The following is a 26113-nucleotide window of genomic DNA, read 5'->3' as shown; positions in this document are numbered from 1 at the left end:
TTTCTTGAGAGACATATTTGGCAAAGAACAACAATAACAGGCGTTAACACAGAACATTTAGTGGAAAAGAGGCTGAAATGAAAATGTCAGACAAGGCGTGCTGTAAGTAAGTAGGCTTCTTACTGGTTTGTCTTTGTTCTCTGGTTGGAAATCGGACTCAAAGATTTGTTTCTGCAGGACTTTAAGCAGGCCGGCCCTCTCCGAATATGCGCTCCAGCCGTCCCCCTGGCACCTTGATGTGCACAAACACAGACGTCAAGGGTTGTTGACATGCGGCGCAAGCGCGTGATGCATGTCGTTCAGGGAAACATGAGGATCACGGGACTGAATCAGAGTTAAAGGGTTTACCTCCTGGAGACAACGAGCCATGGCTGGGTGTAACTCTTCACACAATCTCTCACATGTGGATCCAAGTCGCCTCTGAAAGAGAATGAGGACAATAAAAAAAACAAAAAAAAAAACGTGTAGACACGCAGATATGTGTGCAGACAGCTGAAAACATTTAATTCTTTGTAGCTTAATCTGCAACTCATGGTCAAGGTGCAGGGCGCAAATGTTTTTTCAAGATAAGCGCTGTCGGCATAGTTTCAGAATGAAACAAGGCATTCGGATAAAAATTGTTGCGTCTTAAAAGTACTTCTGTATAAAGATTGTGAAACTGTGTGGCCGTTATTTAAATGTTCCCATGTTGTTTCGCGTTTTCTGGCCCATAGCTCACCCATCCTCTGGGACAGAGTGTCGGATGGTACGTCGCTCCCTCTCCACCTGCTCCACCTTCAGGTCATCGTCAGGGAAATCCCCAACTTCATGCATCAGTGCTGAGTCTTCACTTCTTAACTGTGACATCAGGAACTCCTCCAGGTCCAAGGGCTCCACTGCGTCATACGTCGGAGGCTGAGGAATCCAGAACATATGGAGACGAAGGTTGAGGTCGGCATTTTGAGCACCAAATATAGTCAAATGTTTTAACTAAGCAGTAAAGCTCCAGGTTAAAAGGAGACATGTTGAATTATTTACCAAAAGAACTGTGGTTTGAGAAATGATTTGATAGGATTGCAGGTTGAAGTAATTCCCAATACACTTATGGGCACCCTTGGTAAAAAATGCATAAAAAGCCATAAAATATCTTTTATTATAGTAGTATATATATTTTTTATTAAGAAAAGGAAAACTTTGTGGCACAATCCTTTGTGATGGTCTATTACACAAAACACCAATAAAATAACATTGAAGTTGGTGGTTGTAATCTGACAAAACGTGAAAAAGATCAGCTGGTGTGAATACTTTTGAAAAGCACTATAATAATAATAATAATAATAATAATAATAATAATAATAATAATAAAAGAAAATGGTCCTGACTCGGTTACAAAATCAGGAGCAAACATGTTGAATCACGACTATTTTCTAATAGCTCATACCTGTCTAGGAACAAAAGACACAAGCTCAGACATAAATAGCACCTGGAACCAACTGGCTTTTATCAGACAGCGGGGCCTTTTCTGCTCGTGGTAAAACTATTTTTAGACAGAAACTCTAAAATCCCACACTCTGCACACACGGATCAAAAGGAAATCTATAATTATCTCAACACACAGCGAAAAGTGCAGTCCTGCCTGTAGTTAAACTCCTCAATACAACAAATCCCCAACATGGGTGCGTTGTGTGAGCATTTTACTATCAAGAAACTAATAATAACAATTGTAACTGACTAGAAGGGGCAGCTTAGTCAGGATAAGCTGGTTATGCTGGTATAAAGAGGAACCTACATAATGCAGGTGTCGAAGGAAAGAAACAGTAAACTGGGCAGATTTCCAATCTGTTAACCAGCTACAGAAACCTTACAAACATATACAATATTCTCGTTTCAAATGCTGAAAATAGTTTACATAGGCAATGCACAATGCAAAAAGAGACACTATGATTGCATATGAATATTTAGAGCAAAGAGAATTGAGGCTTCATTACTGCATGGGTTTAGCAAAGAGTATTTTTTTTAAACAGTATGTGCAAGGAGGACAAAAAAAAGAAGAAAAGTACAGAGGTATTACAGCAGATATCATGCAAACCCATGAGCAGTATGTGCACAGAGAAGAGGTGGGGAAATCTGCAGCAACAACATGACTCATTGTTCTACGCAACTAGGCAGAGCAAATTCCGTCTCCCTGCAGACATGTTTTTGCACATCGGGGCATCCTTAAGCGCTTTTTTTTTTTTTTCTTTTTTTTTCTTGCACAACCAATCACACGAGCACCTGTGCTGGTAAGCAACAAAATAGTAGCGACAAAAAAAAGGGAATACAAAACCTAAGCAGTTGTGTACTCAGGTGAAGTGCCTGAATTCTGCAGACATAGTGTGAACCCTCAACGAAATCCCATATTTGGCAGTCTGACTCAGGGCTGAAACAATCATCATAGCAAAGCCTCTTTGTATTTTAGGGAAGAGCATGAACTCAAAAAAATAAATGAATGCAAATGCATGCATGCCTCTGATCAGTGCATGGTGCTCTGCAGTTAACAGAAGGGAGAGTGGAAAACTTAAGCATTTAACCAGCTCTCAGTGATGATGATTATATTTAAGCAGAATCTTCTTTAAAGCAGATCATACAGATAAAATGCGTTGAAAACGTACGTATCCTTACATGTTGAGATAAAAGATAAAAATTGCCACAAGATCTTTACACAATAGATCCTCTGATTCAAACATATTCAGTGCACGTCACATATGAACGAATCTTCCAACACTTTACCGTTACAGTCCACTGTGTCAAGCAGGATGAAACTGCAAGCACCGCAGGAACTCTAGTCAAGCAGCATCTTAAAGATGTACAGCCACGAGGAACCTGACCATTCGGGCAAATTAACCTAATTTCAAAGTCTCAGTTTGTACTTGCACAGCTCAAACAGATATATTGGACTTACCCTGCTCACAACTGAAAAGTGCCACCATAAAGAGGAAGTGTACAAAATGGCGCAGTCCGGATATGGGAACCTGTACTACTGTTCGTTTCTACTGACGCTGATTGCCTTCAACTGAAACCGAACCACAAGCCAGTCTACGGATCCTCTTTAAACTCATCCCCTCGTTCCTAGAAGATGAAAACTACAGGAGATTGTAGGGGTGGGGGGGGAACAATCAACATCAGGACCAGTTGGAGCCAAGGAGGAGCTTTCAATCAACTTAAATTCAGCCTAAAAACTTGAACATGCTTTGAAACCACAGACACTTTGCAGGAAGTGACATCACCGAGGCGCCCCCCCCTTCATCAACCAGTGTTTCAACACCGGGGACGGATTGCACAGGCGCACAAACGCAGGCGGCGCACAAAAATCATGCAAAGCTTTTCGTTTAATCCCTTCCTTTTTGCAGCAAAACTAGAATAACACTCAACCAGCAGCACGCAGAATCCAGAACACAACTGCAACAGCGAATATCCCTCACTCATCCTTGAGCTTTCACTGCTGAATAACTGGAAAACTTCCATCCCGGGGATTATAGCATTAAAACCTCTCTGCCGCATCCCAAATCTGGACATATTAAACCCCACCACCCCCCAAATAAGCTGCAAGGTAAACAGCCCCAACCAGCGGCTGTCAGCAGCCAAGGCGCTGACCCACTTCCCAAGCAGGTTACAGATTAACAGTCTTGGATGCCAGCAGGTGGATGGGGAGGAGTGGGGTGAACGGCCTAAGTAGCGCAACTGAAACCATGTCAGCTGAGAAGCTCAAGGATCAAAACCAGAGACGTATAACACGCTACAGATAGGTCAGGAGACTTAGCACTTAAGAGCTTTAGCAAACTTTTGAGTGACAAAAAATGTAGCACAGCGGAGCAGGATGAAATGAGAGGAAAAACCGAGAGTATAAAAAAGAAATGAAGGAAGTGGAATATAAAAAACTGGAAGGCAGAGACAGGAAGTCAAGGGGTGAAAGACTTGAAGCGTACTGTGGGAACCAATCAGGTTGCAGGATTAGGCTACATCAATCTGTCTGTTTGCTCTGAAGAGAAACGACTATGATAACAACCTGCTAGGTTCCAACCTGCAATGATACTATTCGCCTCTCTGCAGAAAGAGATCCAGTGTTTTCTGAACTATGTTTAGAAATTAGGGCTGGACTATTAATCACATTTGCATTATAATCGCAATTTTAACAATCGCAATTTCCAAATAGCAGAGGTCTGCAATTTTTGGTAACGTAACAATTAATGGAGAAGTAGCGTCCTTTAGGTGTCAGTAATATGTTTAAAATGGGTTTGCCCCCACATGGGACAGAAGAGAGTTGCAGCAGTGAGATAATGTAATTGTATTATTTGTTTTAGAGTTAATATAATCATAGTTTTCTTTACCAGAAAATTTCAGGAATCTCACCATAGCATTAAGTAGCGGTCAAACTGTTTAATATATAGAGTTGTTTGTTGGTTGCACTTTATGTTCAACAAGGATTGATGTCCAACTCAATTAAAAGCTATTCTCTTGAATAAGAATAAAAGAAAAAAATTTCTTGTTTTAAATAGTCCTCGTTTACAAACATCTTTATCTACATGCCATTTTGGTGCTTGTGGTTAACGCAGAGAAATGTTTAAATTGAATCGCATTATGGTTGAAATATATTGCAATTTTGAAATTGCAATATATTTTAGTCAAACATCATACAGCCCTATTAGGAATAACGTATTTTTGAAGGTGATGCATCTCAATGACAAACAATAATACCAAAAAGTTCCTAGACTTCAGTAATTCAGTTTAGAAACTGAAACTCGTGCAGATTTCTTACACACAATGTGATATATCTTTAATCATTTATCCTTGATATTTTTAATAACCATGGCTTACAGCTGAAAGCCAAAATATCAGCGAGAAAAAAAACACCAGGAGATGACCCGCCTACCCAAACCAGCCACGAGGGAGTGTAAAAACTTCACTCCGAGTCTTAAGCAGCTTAAATTTTGCTTCTATCAGGAATGTTGCTCTCTTAGGCTACGTTCACACTGCAGGTATTAATGCTCAATTCCGATTTTTTTTTAGTGAAATCGGATTTTTTTGCGTGGTCGTTCACATTTCCAAATATATGCGACTTGTATGTGATCTCCTGTGTGAACTGAATGCGTTCAACCTAAGTGTACCGCAAGCGCACTTGAGGACGCAATGACGTCACATGTAGCAAGCGTTCTCAGTGTTTGCGGAAGTAAACATGGATTATAGTGCTGGCGCGCATTTTGAGGTCATTAATTTATTTTCTAACCGCAGCTTTCCGTCCATTGACTGCTCTCCTCGTTGTAGTCCGCTATGGGTGTCGTCTTTCTTCCTGCTTCTGCATAGCAGGACGCAGAATAGTGACATTTGTCGATTATCGGTGACGTACAGGTCGGATAAATGCGACCCGGCCGTACAGACACAGGTCGCATTTGAAAAGATCAGATATGTATCGGATTCAGGACCACATATCCAAGTGGCCTGGGTCGCATTGGAAAAAATCCGATCTGTGTTGTTCAGACTGTCATAAAAAGATCAGATATAGGTCGCATATGGGCAAAAAAAAAAAAAAAAAAAAAAAAAAAAAAAAAAAAAAAAAAAAAAAATCGGAATTGGGCCACTGCAGGCTGCAGTGTGAACGTAGCCTTAGATGGGAGCGACATCTACCTTCATCCAAAAAGAGGACTTTGATTCACTTAGTAGTGCTTTCTCCTCTCTGGTCCAGGTTCCCTGAAGCCTCAGGTTCAGAGACAAATAATACACTGATGCAGAGCAGAATCTCCGACTGCAGCTGCAATCCACATCTCGTGAATCTTCTCTAAACTCTTAACAGAGCTTTGCTTCACAATCCGCTCAATGCTGCAGTTATCCCTGTTGTTTGTGCACAGTTTTCTGCCACATTAGTTCTTCCATTCAACTTTCCATTAATATGTCTGGCTGTAGCACTCTGTGAACAGCCAGCTTCTTTAGCAAGAGCTTTTCGAGGCTTACCCTCCTTCTGAGGGGTGTTAGTGGCTGTTTGCCGAACAACAAACAACTTTGCCTCGTGTTTGTTTAGGCCATAAAGCATTTCTCAATATGTTTGTTACATTAGTCTTAGTAAATATTTTACCTTCTGAGAAACCAAATTTTGGGCAATCATCGGCTTTAAGCCATAAACATCCAAATAAACAAACAGCTGAAACATATCACCCCGTCTGTAATAATACCGTTTAATATGCATGTTTAACATTTTGGGTTGAATTACTGGAATAAATCAACTTTTTGATTACATCGTTTTCCTATTTGACACACCTGTCCCAACCACCATGAAGATGCATATTGCCGAGGCATTGTCTAGTTGCAGTTTTTCTAAGACTCAAAGTATTATCTCCAAGACTAGACACTGCACTGAGTCAGACTAATGAGAGTAAAGAGGATGTGAGGATGATATGCTTACAAACACTAAAGCTGTTACGAGTGGTGCATCAGGGGAAAGATTTCTGCAAACCTTCACACCATTACAGGAGATTTTAGGGATGAAAATTTTCAGCATTTGAATGCCTTGATCCTTACATTTCATTTGAAATAGCTGGGGAAAAAATAACTGAAAGCATCCGTGAAAGATCAGTTTTATTGCGTTTAATTCATTCTATACACTTACATGTGGCTATGCTACCTCAGGGTTAGCTGGATATATGAAAAGCACAGATATTGATAATGATACAGGACATTACCTGCAGAATAAACAGGTCTGAATAAAAAACACTAATGCATTTTTTTGCTAAAGAAGGAAACTTACCACACTGACGTAGGTTGTGGGCGAAGAAGTGGAGTTGGATCGGCTGTGATATAAGCCACTCCCACTGAAGTTTCTTCTGATCTCTGCAGAAGAGTACCTGGAATAAGAGTTAGAAACAGATATTTGTAAGTTGTTGCAATCATAAGATAGAAAAAAGGAAACTGTCATTTGTGGTAGAGATGTCCAGATAAATCAGCCTGTGACCATAATCAGATGTTTTGACTCTTGACCGCCTCTGAACAGAAACTAAAAATCTGATCTTATTCCGATTAGCAACACTTTTGGTTTGGAGGTTTTTACGGAGTGAAGATCTTCAACATCAGTGAAGTGTTTGGAGAAAAAAAAAGGTCAGAGGAAGCAACAAAAAGTCTTAAGAAGCTTCTACAAAGGCGGATATAATTTTATTTTTTACAATGAGTTGTCAACTGTTCATTCAGGCTGCCACATAAGGGAACACCATGTCAGCAGATAACGGAAAGCTAAATGTTTTCAGTAATATTGCTCTATGTTATGTGTTGAAACAGTCCAATCCTGTTATTGCACAAGATGGAGTATGAAATATTAGCAGTCTTTTGAATTTTTCTTAAACTTTAGGTAAGTTTCCACAGGGAATATACAACACAGAAACTGCGGCTAGTAATGCTAACCCTGCTAACTGTGCTAATCGCTACTGTAAGATGCTAAAGATAGGGTTGCTATATGACCCTTGAATAACAAATCATCCTGTACTTAAAAACTGAATTTTGCATCCCACTTTTAAATGATTACCCCAAATTATGTAATTTTAAAATTTCCTTATAAATTATATTTTTACTGTACGCCATCTTTAACAACTTTAGTGACTCACTTTATATAAATGTTTTTTTTTTATATTTTTAATGTTAAACTCAAAAACATAACTTATGTGTAACACAAATTAGCATTTAAGATCCTTGAGAATCATCATCATCATTGTTATTATTTTTGTATATTGTGAGTTTTAAACCACTAAATATAACACCAGTATCAGTTCTGGCGAGTTACTTGGCCATGGTCCTGAGAGGAATCTTATTTTTCTGCTTGAAATGTGGAAACTCTCAGTAAAGACAGTTCAAAATTGCAACTTTGCAATCATATTGGGTTTGCTCTGCAATATTAGTGAAATTCTGTGAACCTGCAGAGCTGAGTAACACCAACTGATCTCTTTTACATAGTGTGATGTTACCTGAAGTCTCAATATAAATTTCAGGGGCCAATCAATGAAAGGGTTCTAATGACTCATTTAGTGTTACAATAAATGAATGACATGTTTAAACAATATAATACACAACAGCAAATCTGAGCTTTTTCCGGTTAAAAAGTTTCCTGTTAAAAAAGTGGCAAACAACTATTATTTAGAGATAATCTTGAAGTAAAACAGCATTTTAGGTGATAAGATACATGTTAGATTGTCAGTATGCAAAAAAGAAAACTTTAGTAAGCTATAATCTGCTTGGTAGAGGGTAAACAGTCCCTTAACCTTAAGAATTGGACAGCATATCTAAAAATTTTGTGGTGGAAAAAAAGTGTTATTTCTTACACATTATTGTTACTTCAAACTCTGCTTAGGGAAAATTATTGTTTCATTTTACTTTAGACTTTTATTAAGAGAGTGCACCAAAAAAGTATTCAGTTATTATTTGTAATTGTTAAAACAAAACGGGAACAGGCCAAAAAAATCTAAATCAGCAGGTCATAGATGGAAATAAATAATAGATACATAAATTATCAAAAACTGGCTACAAAAATCACAGATTGGAGCATTTTGATTCATACAGACACAGATGTTCCAAAAATCTACTGAAAGCATCAAACATTTCCTTATGCAAGAATGCATCTTCAAATAATAAAAAGATGCAACATTGCTCTAATAGACACTGGACTGCAGCGATTTTAGAGTTGGCTATGTGTGCTTTTGTTTCCACTAGCACATTTCCACTGACAGTGAAAAGCTTTGTCAAGTTGAAAATAAACCAGCTTTGGAAGAGATGGTGGCGTTCTGATTTAAGGGTCAGACCAGGCAGGAAAATCAACATGACAGAGAGATAAAAGGATTATTAGGAGATGCTGGGCAGACAGCGTTTGCCTGTGCTTTCCTAAAGCTACCCCTAAAGAAAGAGGGGAGAACAAGAACTGGGAGACAGTGCCCCAGTTTGTTCCTCACATTCCATCTCCACAGAGCGAGTTCATAGACATTTTCTTTTTAATAAATCTACAATACCACTGGAGCCAGACCAAAACTTGCACAACAAATCCTTTGTGTTATCTAAATAACATAAATCATCTGTCCAAGCATGTGTATGAAGGTTTGATATGTGTCTCGTCGTGTTCAAGTGTCAGAAACTGTTTATTGTGATATTTCCACATGGCAACGATTGAAAGAGCAAGGACTTGAGCAAATGGGGTCACGCTGCTGGCTGCTTTCCCTGTGGTCAGTCTCACGAGTTCGTTAAGACTGTCGCAACATAACTGTTGCAAATTATCTCCACAAACCAGAAGCAACAGAATGTTAGGAAAGATTATCAGACCACCAAAACCAACATGGCTGCAGTGACGTCAGGAATTCAGCTTCATTCAGATACAGGCACATTGTTCTAAAAAGGAGCAAATATTGCTTGTATTAAGTTTCTCTGCATATTTGTTTGCACAATACAAGTGCTGAACCATCACTGAAGGTGTTCCTTTCCTGTTCCGCCGTCCCTATAAATCATATAACAAGCTGAGTCAGAACAGTAAGGTCAAGGAAGTGTGTAAACAAATCTACACAAAGACCAAAGTCCAGCAGGGCAGTAGCATTTATTCTAACGCATAACCACACAGTCAGTGAAAAAAAAAAACAACCTAAAATGAAAAGATTAAACACAAGCTTTAGCAAAGCAGTTCTGCAAAGTAGCACTGGTTACACGTCTGTGGAGTCAACTCGAGACATATCCCCAAAATGACATCATAATGGCATCATAAAGCAACCGAGCACATTACACACATGCATACACACGTAGCTGCTTCCACACACTGCCGCAGGAATGCCTCGTTGCACTGCAGTTATTGCAAGGATCAACAATGACGCTGTGCAGCCACTACTTGTGCAAAAAAGTTGCTTTGAAACCATCAGACCTGATTACCATAAACATGTGCATGGAGTCTTACAACCCGACTGGTGGCCACAGTCCTGCTGGTCACTCAACTGGTTTATTGGAGCAGCATGTCGGCGTCTTGCGCAATTGCAGACGGTCTACTGATGGTGTCTGGAGCTCATTTATGTCTCACCTCATACCTACCGCCTAAGCTTCTGATTTCTAACACGAATGCTCGGAGTCATGGTGCATCAAGTCAGATTCCATGCAGGGTTTTTTTTTACAAACGTATTCACACACCTTGTTGGTCTATCATAAATTACAAATCAAATACGTTATGCTTGTGATTGTAACGTCAACATGCGTTTAAAAGTTTAAGGGATGTGAATACTATTTTGCAGAGCACTGCTAGGGCAGGGATCTGCAACCTGTGGCTCTACAGAACTAGGGCAGGGATCTGCAACCTGTGGCTCTACAGAAAAAAAAAAATTGGTCAATGTTTCTAAATGTAAAGGTAAATAAAAATTGCTAGCTTTAGGATGCATTATTTCTGCAATACATGCATAACATTTCCAGAAAGAAAGAAAGAAACTAATGGTGTATAGAATATTTTACTATAGCATAGTAAAGTATCTTTTTGTCAATAGGCTGCAAACGACTTGCTTTTTCATCATTTGGATGCCATTTGTTATAAAAATGAAATGTCCAATTGAAGAAAATGTATTAAACTTCATCTTTAATTAAAAAAAATGTAAACAAATTTCCTATAGTATACTATAAAAACAAGCTCTTGTTTCAAAGAGATGTGTAACTTTTGTGGCTCTAAACAAAATTTGTTTAGCTGGACCGAGGGCAAAAAAATCGCTCTGCGGGTTGTAGGCTCCCTAGTCTAGGGAGCCTAAAGAGGCGTTAGGATGGAAACTAAAATTTAAGAGGGCGTCAAGTCATTTTTGACTTGTGCCCAACACAGCTAATATTTGGTCATACCAGTTATTCTTTGCATTTTGAATCTGCTAGATTCTATTAGAACTAATCAGATCCTGATTTAAATCTAGTTTTTTAAACATGTTTTTTATTTCTGGTCAGTTCTGTTAGGCAAAAGACCTTGAGACAAAGAAAAGCACTTTCTGAACACTGACTTGTTCTTTAGTGCTTAAACGGAACATATATTAAAAAGAAATTAAAAAGTCTGAAAAAACAGCTTAGGATATGACTCCCTTAGAAGACATTTTGAGAATATACTAACCTTACCACAGTGGCATTAATTTCCTTCTGCATGCTTCATCAGCGCTGCAGAAACCAGAATGATTCAAGCTACAATTCAAAGCCATGTACAAAAAGTGTAATTTGTAGGGACAAAATCTTGCTGGCATGCACAAGGGAGATTGTTAGGTTGCAAACAATGACTGACATTAGGGGCCTATCTATAAAAAGACCAGGGAATGAAAACTGTAATCAGCTCTTGCCAGTGGAACCAAGCTGACATTATTTTACCCCTGGTAAGCAAACAGCGTGTGACAGCAGGCAACATCTGTCTCTCTCTTCAGCGGGCCTCTCCCAGGGCATCTTTTGTCACATTAAACCTAAGCTCCAGTCAAGAGGATAAAAACAACAGCTTTGGATTTACTCATTTTACCAAAAAGAAAACAAAAAAATGAAAAAACGGCCTGTAGCAAAACGTCTGGAAAAAATCACAAGTTCTTACGAGGGACCAAACCCAGAGTCAAGACTTCAAGTGAAGTAGTTTTTGACCATCAGCGGTATATGTGCAGCTTTTGGATGACAGGACAAAAGGTCCATGAGCTCTGTGAATAAGGCTTTAACCCACTGCCAAGTGAAAAACTGTTTTTTTTTTCAAGCTAACCACTTTGGTCTGAAAAAGCTGCTCCTGGGGTTTTAAACCTCATCAAAACACACAAATCTAGGTCTTAGATCTCTGAAAATAGTAGTATTGTCACTCCCTAAATTGCGCGCTCCATCGCTATAATAATAAACATTGAACAAATCGGACACATCAGAAAACACTTCAAGTTATAGGCAAGGATAAAAAAAAATGCTGTATACTAAGAATGCTTTCAGAAGTATAAATTCAGATTTTATTTCTATCTATTTGCAAAATGCAAAGTGAGCGAGTAAGAGAAAGCTTAAAATCACATCAATAATTGATGGCACTACCCGTCAAACCGGCATTCATTTTGAAGGCCCGAACACGGCGGATGCGTCCGACGGTTCATGCTCCAGTCCGATTTCTTTAGAACACACAGGCTCCGACTAGAGGCTCCCTCTACGGACCACTGGACTCGCGATACTGAGTATTCACGCAAGAGTTTCCCGAAAATCCCGACAGCATAAACACGATCCAGTGTGGCAGTAATCACAAAGCTGCAGTAGCTGCCTGAACAAGCTCAAAGAAGATCACCTTTTCACTTTTTTCCAGTACATTTGGGCTCCTACCATGGGTAGAAGATGAAAAAACAAAAAGATTTTTCCACTAAGTGGATGCATTTTACTCGTTTTACTTTTACCACCGTGTTTCACTTTAGTCCGACTCATGACTTGACCGTCAAATTGATGCATAGGTCCAACAAAAATACACTTCTGGTTTATCTTGGTCGGACAGTCAGTTGCGTAGAAGCGCAACGGGTCCCATTCAATTCAATGCATTCTACTTAGGGTTGTGCTATATACTGAAAAATCTATCACCATATAAGTCTTTCGCATCAATCAATATCGATAATTATTGATCTATTATTTTTTTTTTTTTACCCATTTGAAATAAGGACCAAGGAAAAGTCTGAATTTAAATTGCAGCCCTAACTCTTTTTAAACATATCCTTTAGCTTAGCTTGGCCGTGAGAAGTTGAGAGTCTAAATCCTTTCCTCTGCCTACATCCCCCAGAATGTCATACAGTTCTGGATCGGAGTTCAGTGAAATTATAGATCATTTTATCGGACATATTTTCTGTTGATATTGATCAGGGGTCTATCGTGATATATATTGTTACTGTTTTATTGTCCAGGCCTAATTCTACTTGTTACGGATGCATGACCCAATTTTTAGTCGGATCGGATGCCAAATCGGATCCAGTGTGTTTTGGCCATTATAGGTACACTTGCAAAAACTTGGGAACTTTGTAGGATTTTAGTCAGGTGTATGATCAACCATTGATCGCAAACTGGTGCTATTGCTCATCAGATGACAAACATCAAGCTCCGTTGTTTTTCCTAATAATTATCCAGACCTAAAAGACAATTTCAATTTGAGTCTATTCAGATCATGTAGAAATGCAATTGGATGCATTTGTAAATCAAATGTAACAACAGCTTTTAGGTGAAATGTTGATGACAAGTAGACTTGCCCTCGATCTGCCGGCAGTTTAGCTAAGCTTCAAACTGCAAAGTTATTATATTTAAGAACCCGTTTGTTGCCGTGGCGTTGCCGCAGGGGTGGAGCACGCGAGCCATGTTCGGAAGCCTCGGTCCTCGATGCGGCCATCCCGGGTTAAAGTCATGGCTTGTGGACCTTTGTCGCATGTCTTCGCTCTCTCTCTCTCAACCCCATTTCCTGTCAGCTTACTGTCAAATAAAGACCACTACTGGCAAAAAAAAAAAAAAACTGATTGCGAAATCCAATCCTGTGACATGACGATATTTGCACGAGACTGGGGAAGAATTTCCTTCAATGATCATCCCTCACTGAAGCTGTGAGTTTTATATAATCTCTATGAAATTTGTCCATTCCAGTCTCATCTCATAGCATATGTTCTGGGTGTAAAACCGTCCGTTATGTATTTGTGTAGAAAACGGGCTGAGAGCCACACATGGCAGGCCTAAGCTTGCTCTGTGTGAATATGATGAGCTCCTGCCAGCCTTTCTGGCCTCATTCCCAAACTGTTCATTAAACTTAATGTGAACCATCGTTGTTAGTCCTGACTTTTCTTTAATAAACCGTCTGTAAATTTCAAAGGTGTTGCTTTGAAACTTGTTTTTTTCTGCATCCAACCGCCTCCTATTCCTACTTGTTTAAGCACTTATGAATCAGATATGATCTTGCGTTCACATTTCCAGTTTCCCTGAGGCACTAAATACAGACACATTTAGCATACTTCTTAAACCACTCCATTCACACAGGCCCCTAATAGGCAATATTTATGACAGGAGGAGAGGTATAAAACACACCCCGAGTGAAAAATGTAAGCCTACGTGGGAGCACGACTTAAACCTTCTTCTTTTCGCAGCGTTAAAGGACTAATTTCTTCGTCCATGTGCAAAGCATTATCTGCCACAGATTAAGGTCATCCATAGAGTCCATCCACCTAAAGCCACAAGTCAAATTTAATCACAATGCATTTCAATCATGGAGAAGGTGAGACAATCCAAAATTCACACATCATGGCTATTATATAATAAGAGCATTCAAGAGATGTATTCCAAAGCTTTTCTCTCGTACTTTGGAACTGAAGATAAGGGTCGTATGGGTCTGATTGTACCCTGCAATGATAAACTCTAAACTGTACCCTATACACTCATGCAGAAATTGAAGCCCATGGCCTGGTCTAAACATAAAAAGAAACGGTCAACAAACAAACGAGAAATATACAATAGTGTGCCGACACTTCTTAAACATGTAACATCAAAATCAGAATAATGGTGATGTAATTATTTTACTCAACTAATAGTTTATGTTATTTTAGTTTTGATTGACACATTTTCAGTTTTGTGTATTTAATTTGTTCGTTTTGTTATCTTTAAAATGTTTTTTTTTTATTCTATATAGACCTTTATTCATCAGGCCTGTGTTTTGTGCTATTTCTCTCTTTTTTTGCTTTCAGAATAGAATGAAACATTTAAGAAGTTGGTCCTTTATGATTTAAATTAATTTCATTTTATACATTTCTTTTTATCAATTTAGCTTTTTTTTTCAAATATAGATTCATTCATCCAACTATGCTACTTTTTTGTTTTCAATTATCTGTAAACCTGACTCAATATAAGACGTTCCTGTAATTTCCCTCTAAAGTTATTATAAAAAGTGGCTGAAAGGTTTATGTCTATTTATTTTCATTATTTGATTTATTAGTTTGCTTTTTTAAAGTATAGGTTTTGTTTAGTAATTTAATGTTACTGTATTAACTTAAAAAAGGTGCACATCAATAAATTGTTTTATATAATTTTGACTTTTTCTTGCTTCCAATTATCTTGAAAATAAAACAAAAGAGAGAATCTTCACAACTTCATGCACTGCAGCCTTTTAATGCGGAAAGAATAACAGTTTTGGGGAGGGCTCCTGCTGCTTGCTGATGAATCCTAAAATATAGATAATGTCTAAGATAAATTTAAAGATTTTACTCCAAATGACAAAAGTCCTGGGGGAAATTGTATGCAGTCATCATAACTTGAAGTTTGTTTACAAGAGGTGTGTTTTCCTGGAGCTTAAAAGCCGTCTTCTTATAATCACAGCTCCCTCCTTTTTAATCCAAGCCGAGAAGGAAATGCAGAAGATGAAGAAAAGCAGAGTGATATCCACAGCGAGACAAGCGAGAGGACCAAAGGGATGCCCCCTCTGTGCGTCTCATACTATCATGTGTCTCCAGACTTAATGGGCCTGACTGCTATCAGCAACATCACGACTCAACTTCCTCTCAAAAGGGAGGCACGCAAAAACATAGCCATCATTTAGCAGGAATTGTGTCGGAGTAGGCTTCAAGTGAAAACCAGGCCCCAAAAGAGACTTTCGTGAAAACTAAAAAAAGGCAGAATTTGGAGGCCTTTGGTCTAAAGTTAGTCAGATTTGAAGGTGTGTCTTTTTCACAGAAAGTCCCACAGCGGCCCGCCAAGCAGACCTGATGGTCAACAGATGACATCTGCTGAAAACCCAGAGGAAATCAAATGAAACTCAATCCAGAACCCCCTCTCCACTTAGGCGTATTGAACAATAGAGGCTGCATACCCACAGCTGTCCTCACACCTGTTCCCATATGCTCTTAAATCAGACCCAGTTCAAATTAAGATTATAAAATATTTACTGCTTTATCCAGTTAAACTCGCCCCCCCCCCCCCCCCCCCCCCGCATCACGAAGGCTTTGCATGCGTTAACGGTCAAACTTCTTCTCCATTCCCCTTTTTAGGTGCCTGTACGCAGAAACACATTTCCTGTCCCAAAACTGAAAAAAAGTGAAGTGAAAGCAGTGAGTGATGATGTGTTCTCAGTTTGCAGGATTTCCTTCACACACGCCGTGCTGATAAAAAGACGCGGAGGGAAGGAGGGGCTCCCGAGACTATAGAATATTTATGGGGTGCATAAACAAAAGGTTGTCTCAGCCTGATAAGTACAACAAAAACCACGTCTGGAAACATTTATTAGTGCACGAGAGAAGCAAAAACTTTTTCTACTTACTGTGCTAAAAAAAAAAAAATTCTAAACTGTGGCCAATGTTCCTCTTTGTCCAGATGTTTGTGGCAGACTAATGTGATTCTCCAACTTCCCTTTTGTTTATCCCTGTATTGAGCCGCTTTCAGGCCAATACACTCGAAACCTATAATTAAACGATGACATTTTTTATTTCCTTCACTTACATCAGACAAGTATATGAAATATGCCTCTGTAAGGAATGTCTTTTTTTTTTTTAAGCGCCTAAAGGGGGAATTCACATAATTTGAGCTAAATGGAGCCACACCTGCAGATGCATTTTGACACATTGGTTCCTTGTGTGACATCATGGACTAAACACAGTCATCCAGATATCATGAAAAGAACGGCGGAGCTCCACAAGTCTGGCTGATCCCCGGGTACCATTCCCAGATGCCTGAAGGTGTTGCTTTCATCTGTTCAGGCAATTACGTGCAAGTATGTACCCAATGGGAATTCATGGAAATCATACGCTGCGAATATGTACAACATCCACCCCAAAACCTGGTGTAGATGCTGGCTGGTAAGAGAGTGTCATTACCCGCAGTAAAATCAGCCATTTACCAACATGGTTTGAAAGAAAATCCCAGATTACAGTTTACAAATGCACTCAGGGACAAAACCCTTACATTTGAAGACATGTCCTATGGGCCGATGAAACAAATATCAAAGTGTTAGGACATAACTGATCATTGTTCCGTTTAGAGGAAACAGGGGAAAATTTGCAAGCCTTCAAACGCCATCCCAACTGTGATATACGGAAGTGGCAGCATCATGTTGTGGGTGCAGAAGTTACAGGTGAAGTTTAATAAAAGATGGCATCTTACGGAAGCATCGCTCTACGGAAATACCAAAGCAGGGTCTCAAGACATCAACAGGGTTAAAAGGTAAAGTCGGCGATTTTCCCGGAAATGCAAGTAAGAAACGCAAGTTTCTTTTTGAATAACTGCTCACGCCCAACACCGTGTTACCTGCTTTTCCGCTCCTCAGGCGTATCATATGAAAAAAATCTCCCAAATCCACTCTGGTCTTATTTTGTTCTACTTAGGCCTTCTTCTTCTTCTTATAAACCTGTGCGTGGTTTGCTTCTTGCGACTCTCCGCCATTTTCAAAGTATACAGCGAGAGCAGCGAAGCTACAATGAACGGCCAACACCGGTCAGAGTTTTTACAGGCCTGCGGCATTCACAGAGATCTAATTTTTTAACCTCCTTTTTCTGCAATCATAATGTATTTACTTCTATCTGGATGGAAGGGTATGACTAAAAGTGATTCTGAACAGGATTACCAGCCACAGCTTTAAATCTTGGTAAACTGAGCCTGGAGCAGGAAGGGGTCTTCAAAATAAACAATTATGCTAAGACCACGGTCAAATTAGATGCAAATTGGCCTAAAGACGACAAAGTCAAGGTTCTGAATTGGCCATCACAAAGCCCTTATTCTCCGTCCCATAGAAAATTTGTAGGCTGTTCTGAAAAGGTGTTTATGAGCCAGGTGGCCAATAAACCTGACTCACTTGCACCAGTTTCCTCAGGAGGAATGGGTCACACCTCCAGCAAACTTTTCGGAGAAGCTTGTGGTAGGTTACACAAAATGGTTGACCCCAAGTCGTACAGTTTAAAACCAATTCTAGCAAAACAGAAAGAAAACGTATGTCACAGGCATACGTCACAGCCATATGTCAATCCCGGACTACCCTGTTAATCTGGGAGAGTTGTAAGACAATGAACACTACAATAAATGGTAAACATTTAGTACGGCAGCTAATTCACCGTGAGATCAGGTTAAAAAACGGCTACTTGTCTGACCGCTAGTGCTCGGCTAAACGTAGATCATCGCCACGACAACACACCAACTGAACCCAATGCTTAGGTGGGACTAAACCCAGAAACCTCAAAGAGCCGAAATAATGTTGTAATGAAGAGTAAGTGAAAAAATGTATTTTAGTGACGTGATAGAATAATATTCAGACAGAAGAAAGTCAGTTTTTTTCTTGCAGTAACCATTTTTTGCCTCTTTTTTCTGGTTTTGCACCTTCGTAGTTGGTGAAGGTTAGGTTTACCTTAAACAATAAGAAATTTACAGTAAAAAAAGAAAATCCATGAAGGAAGTGATGTTACAAGAGCCAGAGTTACCATTTTCCTGTTTTATGTTCACGGACACAATGGAAGAAAAAAAAAAAAAAAGTGCCTGATTGGTGGGTCATTGGTCAAAGAGGCCAGAACGCAACTTTATCAGTGTGAGAAAGTACACATAGTAAATGAATAGAAGAGATCTCTTAGCTGTCCCTTAATGGGGAAAATTAAATGCGTCAGCAGTGATAAGCAAATGGAAGCACAGATCCACGTGAATGATAAGCTATAACAACACAAAACTGAAAGACTGTACAGTAATGTCAAAGGTACAATATAAGAAAGCTATGTAATGAATAACTACTTTAACAATGCATAGGGGTATTAAGATAAAAGAAAACTGTACCAGTTGTGCTGTTATTTGTCTAAATGGTAATCTTTGTCAGAGAAGAAGGGATGTAAACAGCTTATCCAGTTTGTTGGGAAGAGTGATGCTTATTGAGTCTAACAGCTGTAGGGAGAAAAGCTCAATGATAACACCTATTTGCACATTTAGGATACAGCGGCGGGTTACTAGAGGAGCTCTCCAGTGCTGTAACAGCGCCGTGCACTGGGTCAGAGACATTGTCCGAGGAGTTCTCCTGTCCTACCCCCACCTCCACTGGGTCCAGGGGGGAATCCTGATCTTCCTGATCAGTAATCGAATGGGAATGGAGTACTGTTGGCTGTGATACTTGCTTAAGCAACAGCAGAACCATGAATAGGTTGACATACAGGTTTTCAGCCTGTTTCTGGACTTTACCAGAGAGTTTTTTATCTTTTACTATATTTAGTCCAGGTTCTTTGCACTAAAGAGTCTCCCTTCTGGTCACAAGGAAACGTATGGGGCTACATTCTAGACAGCATTCCTGACTGAAATGAATTTACATTTCTAAGGCAACTCCTGCTCCCTGTCCACGTTCAAGATTTCCTCATCGATAAGATGGTTTTAAGAATGTGGCCATCAGCTGAGATTACTGACCCTCTCTAATAGAGGTTAGGTTTTAAGGCCTTTGTTTCCGACAAGAAACATTTACAGAAGACCTTTTCTTATTAGTCATGTTACAGCAACAAACTAGAGTTTATTTTATCTGGATTTTATGCGACAGGTAAACACAGATAAGTGTATAATCGAAAGTGGAAAGAAACAAGACTCGCAATTTTTTTTACAAATAAAATTCTTAAAAGCCATTTTATATTCAATATACCCCCCCAAAAAAACACATTGCAACCAACTGCATTTAGAGGTGACCCAAATAATAAATATAAGTCTATGTGGTAAACTAATGTCAGAATAAATACAGCGGTTCTGCGGAGGCCTTGGAAGTTGAATTTAGAAAAAAACAGAATGGTAAAGACCAAAAACACAGCAGACAGGTCAAAGATGAAGTTTTGGAGAAGTTTAAAGCAGGTTAAAAGGTGCATAGTGCAAGTTTTGAAGTTATTTTTTTCCCATTACATACTCTTACGATGCCTCACATGTAATATGAGTTATCCTCCATTTACCACAGTTGCCTCCATAAGCTGGATTAGTCAGATCATGAAAGACTGATTTGGGCCGAATCTTCATTCACCTGGCTACTTTTTTGAGTTTCCGCCGTAATCAATGCATTAGCAAGAGAACACAAGTTAACTTCAATATTTATAGCTTCCTTACCTCAGACGACATTATGCCTATAAACAAAAGACCTGTGCAGTCGCAGCGGCAGATGCTTTTCCTCTTCTCTCACGCACGTGCACAACACCGGTGTCATTTCAACTTGTCGCCAGAGGGGGCAGACGTCTGTAAAAAGTCCCGGAACTTGCGCTATGCTTTTTTAAGGTTGAATAATGATCTCCTAAGATTTGAAAACTCACAGAGCCCTGTTCAATATATCACTACGAAAAATAAAAGCGTCTGGTAACAACTACAAATCTATACAAACATGGCAGTCTACTCAGGATGAACTGCCAAGCAAGGAGACAATTAATCAGAGAAGCCGCCTGGGCTAACTTCAGAGGAGCTGCAGACATCCACAGCTCAGGTAAAAGAGCTACTATGCACTTTACAACTCTGGCTTCTATGGAAGAATTACTAGAAGAATGGTCTTGTTCAAGGTTTGCAGCAAGCTATGGATGGGGAGACTTTAAAAATGTAAAAACTCCACTTATTTAGGCCTAACATGCAAAACTATGAAGCCAAATGCATTCCCAATAGCACTGTTCTCGGCGTCATTTTGTGCAAATCAACAGAGCTGGAACGTCCCGTCTGATGAACACCGAAAGGTAGCACCTGTACGACTGACTAAATGTCACAGAAATAATAGAGAGCTGTTGCAAACAGTCCAAGTATGAGATTTTACTCAATGGTGCCGTGAGTAGCAGCCATCGCGAATGCCGAAGTCGGGTACAATCCTGTTGCACCGAATTTCCGACTCATAATACCGACTTTACCCGAAGGTCAAGAATGCCGACTACCGAGGACAAATGGAAGGCACTATCAGATCCGTCTCTGTTCCAACATTTCTGATTCAAATGAATGATTTACCTTCTCAGTCTGACAATGAGGTCTGCAGAGGCCTGCTAATCAAGCACTCATTAGGGTCAGCTGTGTTGAAACATCAAGGACACCTGCGCTTGAGGACTGACTTTGGACACCACTGGCCTGGTCGAAGGGTATTTAAATGTTTTTATCCGAGACATACCTATCCCAGAGGACTTTCAGTTGTACTGGAGTTTAAGGTGGTTGTACCATATGTTGACTCAGGGTAGCGGAATAGAAAAGCATGGTACACTTCTTATCTTTTGTGGAAAAACAACAACTTAAAACAGGAATTCTTCTTGAACCCCACATACGTGGGACTTTTTAATTGCTCTGCTGCATGAAATCACAAAAAAAAAACAAATCTATGTTTGACTTAGAAAAAAAAAAAATGTAGAAATGTTTGAAGGGCATATCTATTTTTGCAGCGCACTGAAATTCTCACGCTTAAAGATGACTCCGATTTTGTTTAAAGACTGTAGCAACTCTAGCACAACAAAACATTAACGAACCTAAGATAAGATAAGACAGGCTTTATTGATCTCACATTGGAGAAAAATCACTCCAAACAGGAGGTCTAACTGGTAGCTAGTGCAAACAGCAGAGTTGTGTTGCATTTAAAGGGTTCAGCGAGGCTTTAATCGGCGGAACTCTGCGGTCAAGGCAAAAAAAAATCTGCTCAAACACCTTGCAATCCAACGCTACAGCACCACATCTCCCAGCCAGCCCAGATGCTGGCTCATCACGGTATTCAGGCTCTGACCCAACTTCCCTCTCATCTCCCAGCCGCTGAGCTCAGCTCTGCACAGCGCAGCACAAAAAACAGAGAAGCACGATTTCTCCCGGCTATTTCAAGTAACACTGCGGCCTTCGCATAGGGAAACAAAATAGAGATCATACTAACGGCTGACAAACTCATTTGTTTGCGAATGCAGCAGAGATGCAGCATGTTCCTTCTATTGCAAATGACCATAGAGGGGGGGGGGGACATTTTCTAAGTCTGGAATCAATAAACGAAGGTAATGTAAACCTGCGTTCACAACGTCAATGACCTCCGGAGCACTGTCAAACTTCTGCAGCATCACACAAAAAACACAGGAGCTCCAGACTGGCTGCAGAGCTAATGATAATAGAAGTTCACTACAGAGGAGGCATAGCACACGACACAATAGACTACATATGCATACTTCCTCCCCACCTGGTCAGCCTCGCAGCAGGAACTATGACCACACATCCCTCCTGATTTGTACCGGCTCTAAGGGGCCTGCCAGAGCTTTTACACACACCACAGGAAATGATCACACTAGAAACTGTAGAATCGGCATGGTCAAGAAGAGGAAATGGCAAAGAAAGAAAAAAAAATATTCATGGACGGATTTAAAGCACAATGTTTGCTTCCTAAATCCGAACCGTTCTCTGAGCCAAAATAAAACCCTTAAAATAATAAAATAATAATAATAATAATAATAATAATAATAATAATAATAATAATAAATGAATAAATACTAAATATGTGTGCGTTTGTGAAAGATAACATGGCTGTCACCATTACCAGACCTGTTGTAACAGATCTCAGGCTTCCAGTAAAGTTGGAGACAAGTTGATAGCCCTCCAGGCTGTATTTTTTTTTTTTTTCCGGAGCAAAGAGAAACAACCTGCAGCTTCAACATTCACAGCATGAGGCTGCCTGCCCGGCTATGTGAGCGAACGGCCCCGTCCCATTATTTCTCGGCACAGTTTCAGCGTTCACTCCTCGGTTTTTATCTCCAAGGACCCAAACCCATCAGGAGGGGGGGTTCCTTATATTCAAATTGATTCCTATTACCTGTTGATCTTCAGAGCGAACGCCCGTCGCTCGGCGCTGCTGAGAGAAGCCATGCGTGGGTCTGAAGTCCAGTCCGGGCGGCCGCGGCTGTGGTGGCGCTTCCTGGCCGTGTCGCCTCGCCCACCGCCTCGCTGTCACTGCGGCTTCCCCCTCCGACCGATCAACTGTCAGAGGCTCATCTGAGCAGCGGCAGCGGCTCTCTGGGGTGGAAACTTCCGCATGTGCTGTGAGGCATCCCGTCGAGGGAGTGAGTGCCAGATAGAGGGAGTCAGTGGCGAGGGAGGAGGAGGAGGAGGAGGACGGGACAGGGTGGACGCGTGAGGCACAGGCGCTCCCTCGCTGCTGAGAGGAGCGTTACCAGGCGCACGCAGTTATTTATTTATTCAATGATTTGTTTATCAGTGCATTTATTATATTGTTTTTATTTATTTAAAGGATATATTTTCCATTAATGAGAAAATCAACTTCTTCACTCACCATACTTAATAGTGTCAAATTTTTAATCTGAATATTTTAATATTTTAACCTCAACCCCATCACATTTTGTTGTGCAAAAGTCGTTATTTAGTTTGACTGGCTAATTTGTTAAGTTTATTCGCTTGTGTTACTTTGATACAAAAAAATATATATATTAATAATTAGGGATGCGGAATATATCAGCATCAATATCGGTATCCGCCAATGTGGTTCTCCTTTTAACTCATCAGTATTGGTCCCATGAGCACAACTAGGCTGATGAATGATAAAAAAAAATAAAAAAAAATGATAACTGATGTTTATTTCCATCTTGTTGCTGTTTGTGTCTTTTTCAGGAGGAGATTTGCTATGTGGTATTTGTTTATGCGTGAGGCAGTGATGGTGACGCATCGCAGGATGTTTTAACTGATGCATTGAAGCAATGCCTGCAGCGTGGTCGGCTTTCACTGTGTCAAATGGGTAAGGAAATATATATGATATAAATTGATATCGGTAAATGATGGTTATTGGCAATAACAGCAACACTCATATCACATATCAATATCGGGCCACATAATGAGATCGGTGCATCCCCGATTGCAATAGGCATATTGTGTATCAAAATGTTTTTGGGGGTTGTGTTTGAGGTAGAGGCACACAAAGTTTATACATTATGTGCCTATATATTGCAAAACAAAACATGAAAGGATATCAATATCAAGAAAAAGTAAAAAAATAAAATAAAAAATAAAAAAAAATACATAAGAGACACTTATTGCTCCGTCTTGTTTAAAAGCAACATGAAAAAAAATTTAAAAAGTGTTGCAAAAGAAAATAAGTAAAACCAATGACAACCAGAATTATTAGATTACGTTTTATTTGTGTGTTAGAGTGTCTCAGTTAGACATGAGTTAACCCCGTGTGTATATACACACACACACACACACACACACACACGATTAATTCATAAATAGAGACGTCAAAGTGACTTACAAATAAGATAGAAACTGTTATTTGTAAAAAAATAAAAAATAAAAAAATGTGACTACTGAACTTGAGCAAATGTTCTCTCTTTTCAATGATGTATACACTTCTCTCTTGTTCCAGAGGCAATATGAAATAGAATAGCCAGGGACTTTACCATTCTGATACAAACCCCCCACCACCAACAAAAAAAACAATAAGACCTTGTGGACATCTGGGGACTATTGTCAAACTGACTTCCTGCCCATATGGCCCCCTTATTTAAATGTTGGTTCGGCTGTGTCTAGTTTAATAGTGGATTTATTTTCATTTCTTAAAAACATGACTTTCAGACAGACACTGTTCACATGTTTTGTTTTCCACCTTTAATTTTATTTTATTTTTTTTAAATTATGGGCGGCACACAATTCTTTTTATATGAGACCCAGGGATTTTTTACTGAAAATGTGTGCGTTTAAAAAAAAAAAAAATTATCCAGTCAAGAGTAGTGTTAGGTTAAGGGTAAAGATCTTTAGAAAGCAGAACTGTTCACTAAGAACTCATCTGATGATTACAAGAAAGTCTGACCTTGTAGGTGTGGATTATTTTACATTAAAACATACAAATGAATTCACTCCTTAATGTTCTAACTTTATTTTCGGATGTACAGTCTTGATTGTTACAGCATCACACAGTGCCACTGTCAAACTAAAACACAGCATAAACTCATTGTAACAGCAAGACAGTAAAACAAAGACAAAGCTATATAACATGTAAACATACCTTGGTGGCTGACCCATGCGTAGAAGTAGAAATAAGGAAACCAAACGCTCTGGCATCCCTTGACTTCCTCCAACTCAAAGCAGCTCCTCTGGCTATAACCCGTCTTGCTCACACTTCACAATTGGCATGCCTCTCACACAGCTGTGTACCTATCACAGGTGTGCCAGCAGAATTTGCCCCAGCAAAGTCCCCTCCTTAGATTTTCAAAATAAGTGTTTCAATGACACATAAATCTGTATAATGCAAAGGAAAATAGATTAACTGAAATTATGGCAGTACTCAAGACATCCATCTTGTATCGTTTTTGACATAATATGGGGTTTTTCTTCAGCTTTACGTGATATTCATCTAAATTAATGTTTATTAAGCTAATTAAATTTGTGGCTTTTTTTGCATCTTCTACTGATTGAAATGCATTTATATGCTGTAGTTTTTCATTTCACTTCTGTAGTATATACATCTTATGTTGTGTTTTTTTAATTAAATGTATGTCACAGTTTTAATTCTACCTTTTAATCATTAACACAGATTGCATTTCTTCTGTTATCTCTGTTGCATACATTTCTCAGTGCATTTCTTCACATTTTTTTACATTTCTGTAGTCATACTCATATGTTTGGGTTATTTTTTAGCGTTCTTGTTTGCTTGTCTGTCATTTATTTCTCATGTTGAGACTTTTCTGGATAGATAGATAGATAGATAGATAGATAGATAGATAGATAGATAGATAGATAGATAGATAGATAGATAGATAGATAGATAGGGGGAGTGTTGGCCTAGTGGTTAGAGCAGTGTGCTTGTGCTCTGAGAAGGATGCAACTGATCCCAACTGCATGCACTCTGGGTCCCTGAGCAAGACCCTTAACCCCTGACTGCTCCGCGGGCACCCTACAGTGGCAGCCCACTGCTCCCCAATGGGGATGGGTTAAATGCAGAGAAATAAATCAGGGATTTATAGACTAACAGGAGTATTTTAAAGTCTATTCTCTGAGATACAGGGAGCCAGTTTAAGGACTTTAGAACTGGGGTGATGTGCTTTACTTTCTTAGTCTTAGGCAGCAGCGTTCTAGATCAGCTGTAGCTGTCTGATCCATTTTTAGACAGACCTGTGAAAACACTGTTGCAGTAATCAATTTGACTAAAGATAAACACATGGATTTGTTTTTCCAGATCCTGCTGAGACACTAGTCCTTTAATCCT

The 26113-nt window shown here is 39.5% G+C and overlaps 1 protein-coding gene across 1 annotated transcript in view; it reads right to left on the bottom strand.

Moving 5' to 3' along the window:
* The window catches only part of dock8 (dedicator of cytokinesis 8), a gene marked incomplete in the record, with an annotated part of 78878 nt that extends 55908 nt beyond the window's left edge, over positions 1–22970 (bottom strand). The window contains 5 exon segments of the mRNA XM_036143868.1: positions 124–232; positions 349–420; positions 719–894; positions 6755–6851; positions 22712–22970. Coding sequence (XP_035999761.1) covers positions 124–232; positions 349–420; positions 719–894; positions 6755–6851; positions 22712–22764 — 507 coding nt within the window.
* Between the last annotated feature and the right edge of the window lie 3143 nt (positions 22971–26113).

This window comes from Fundulus heteroclitus, chromosome 12 (assembly GCF_011125445.2).
Source record: "Fundulus heteroclitus isolate FHET01 chromosome 12, MU-UCD_Fhet_4.1, whole genome shotgun sequence".
Taxonomy (NCBI): Eukaryota; Metazoa; Chordata; class Actinopteri; order Cyprinodontiformes; family Fundulidae; genus Fundulus; species Fundulus heteroclitus.
Note: the sequence above shows the minus strand (reverse complement) of the source record. Positions and strands in the feature narration are given on the sequence as shown.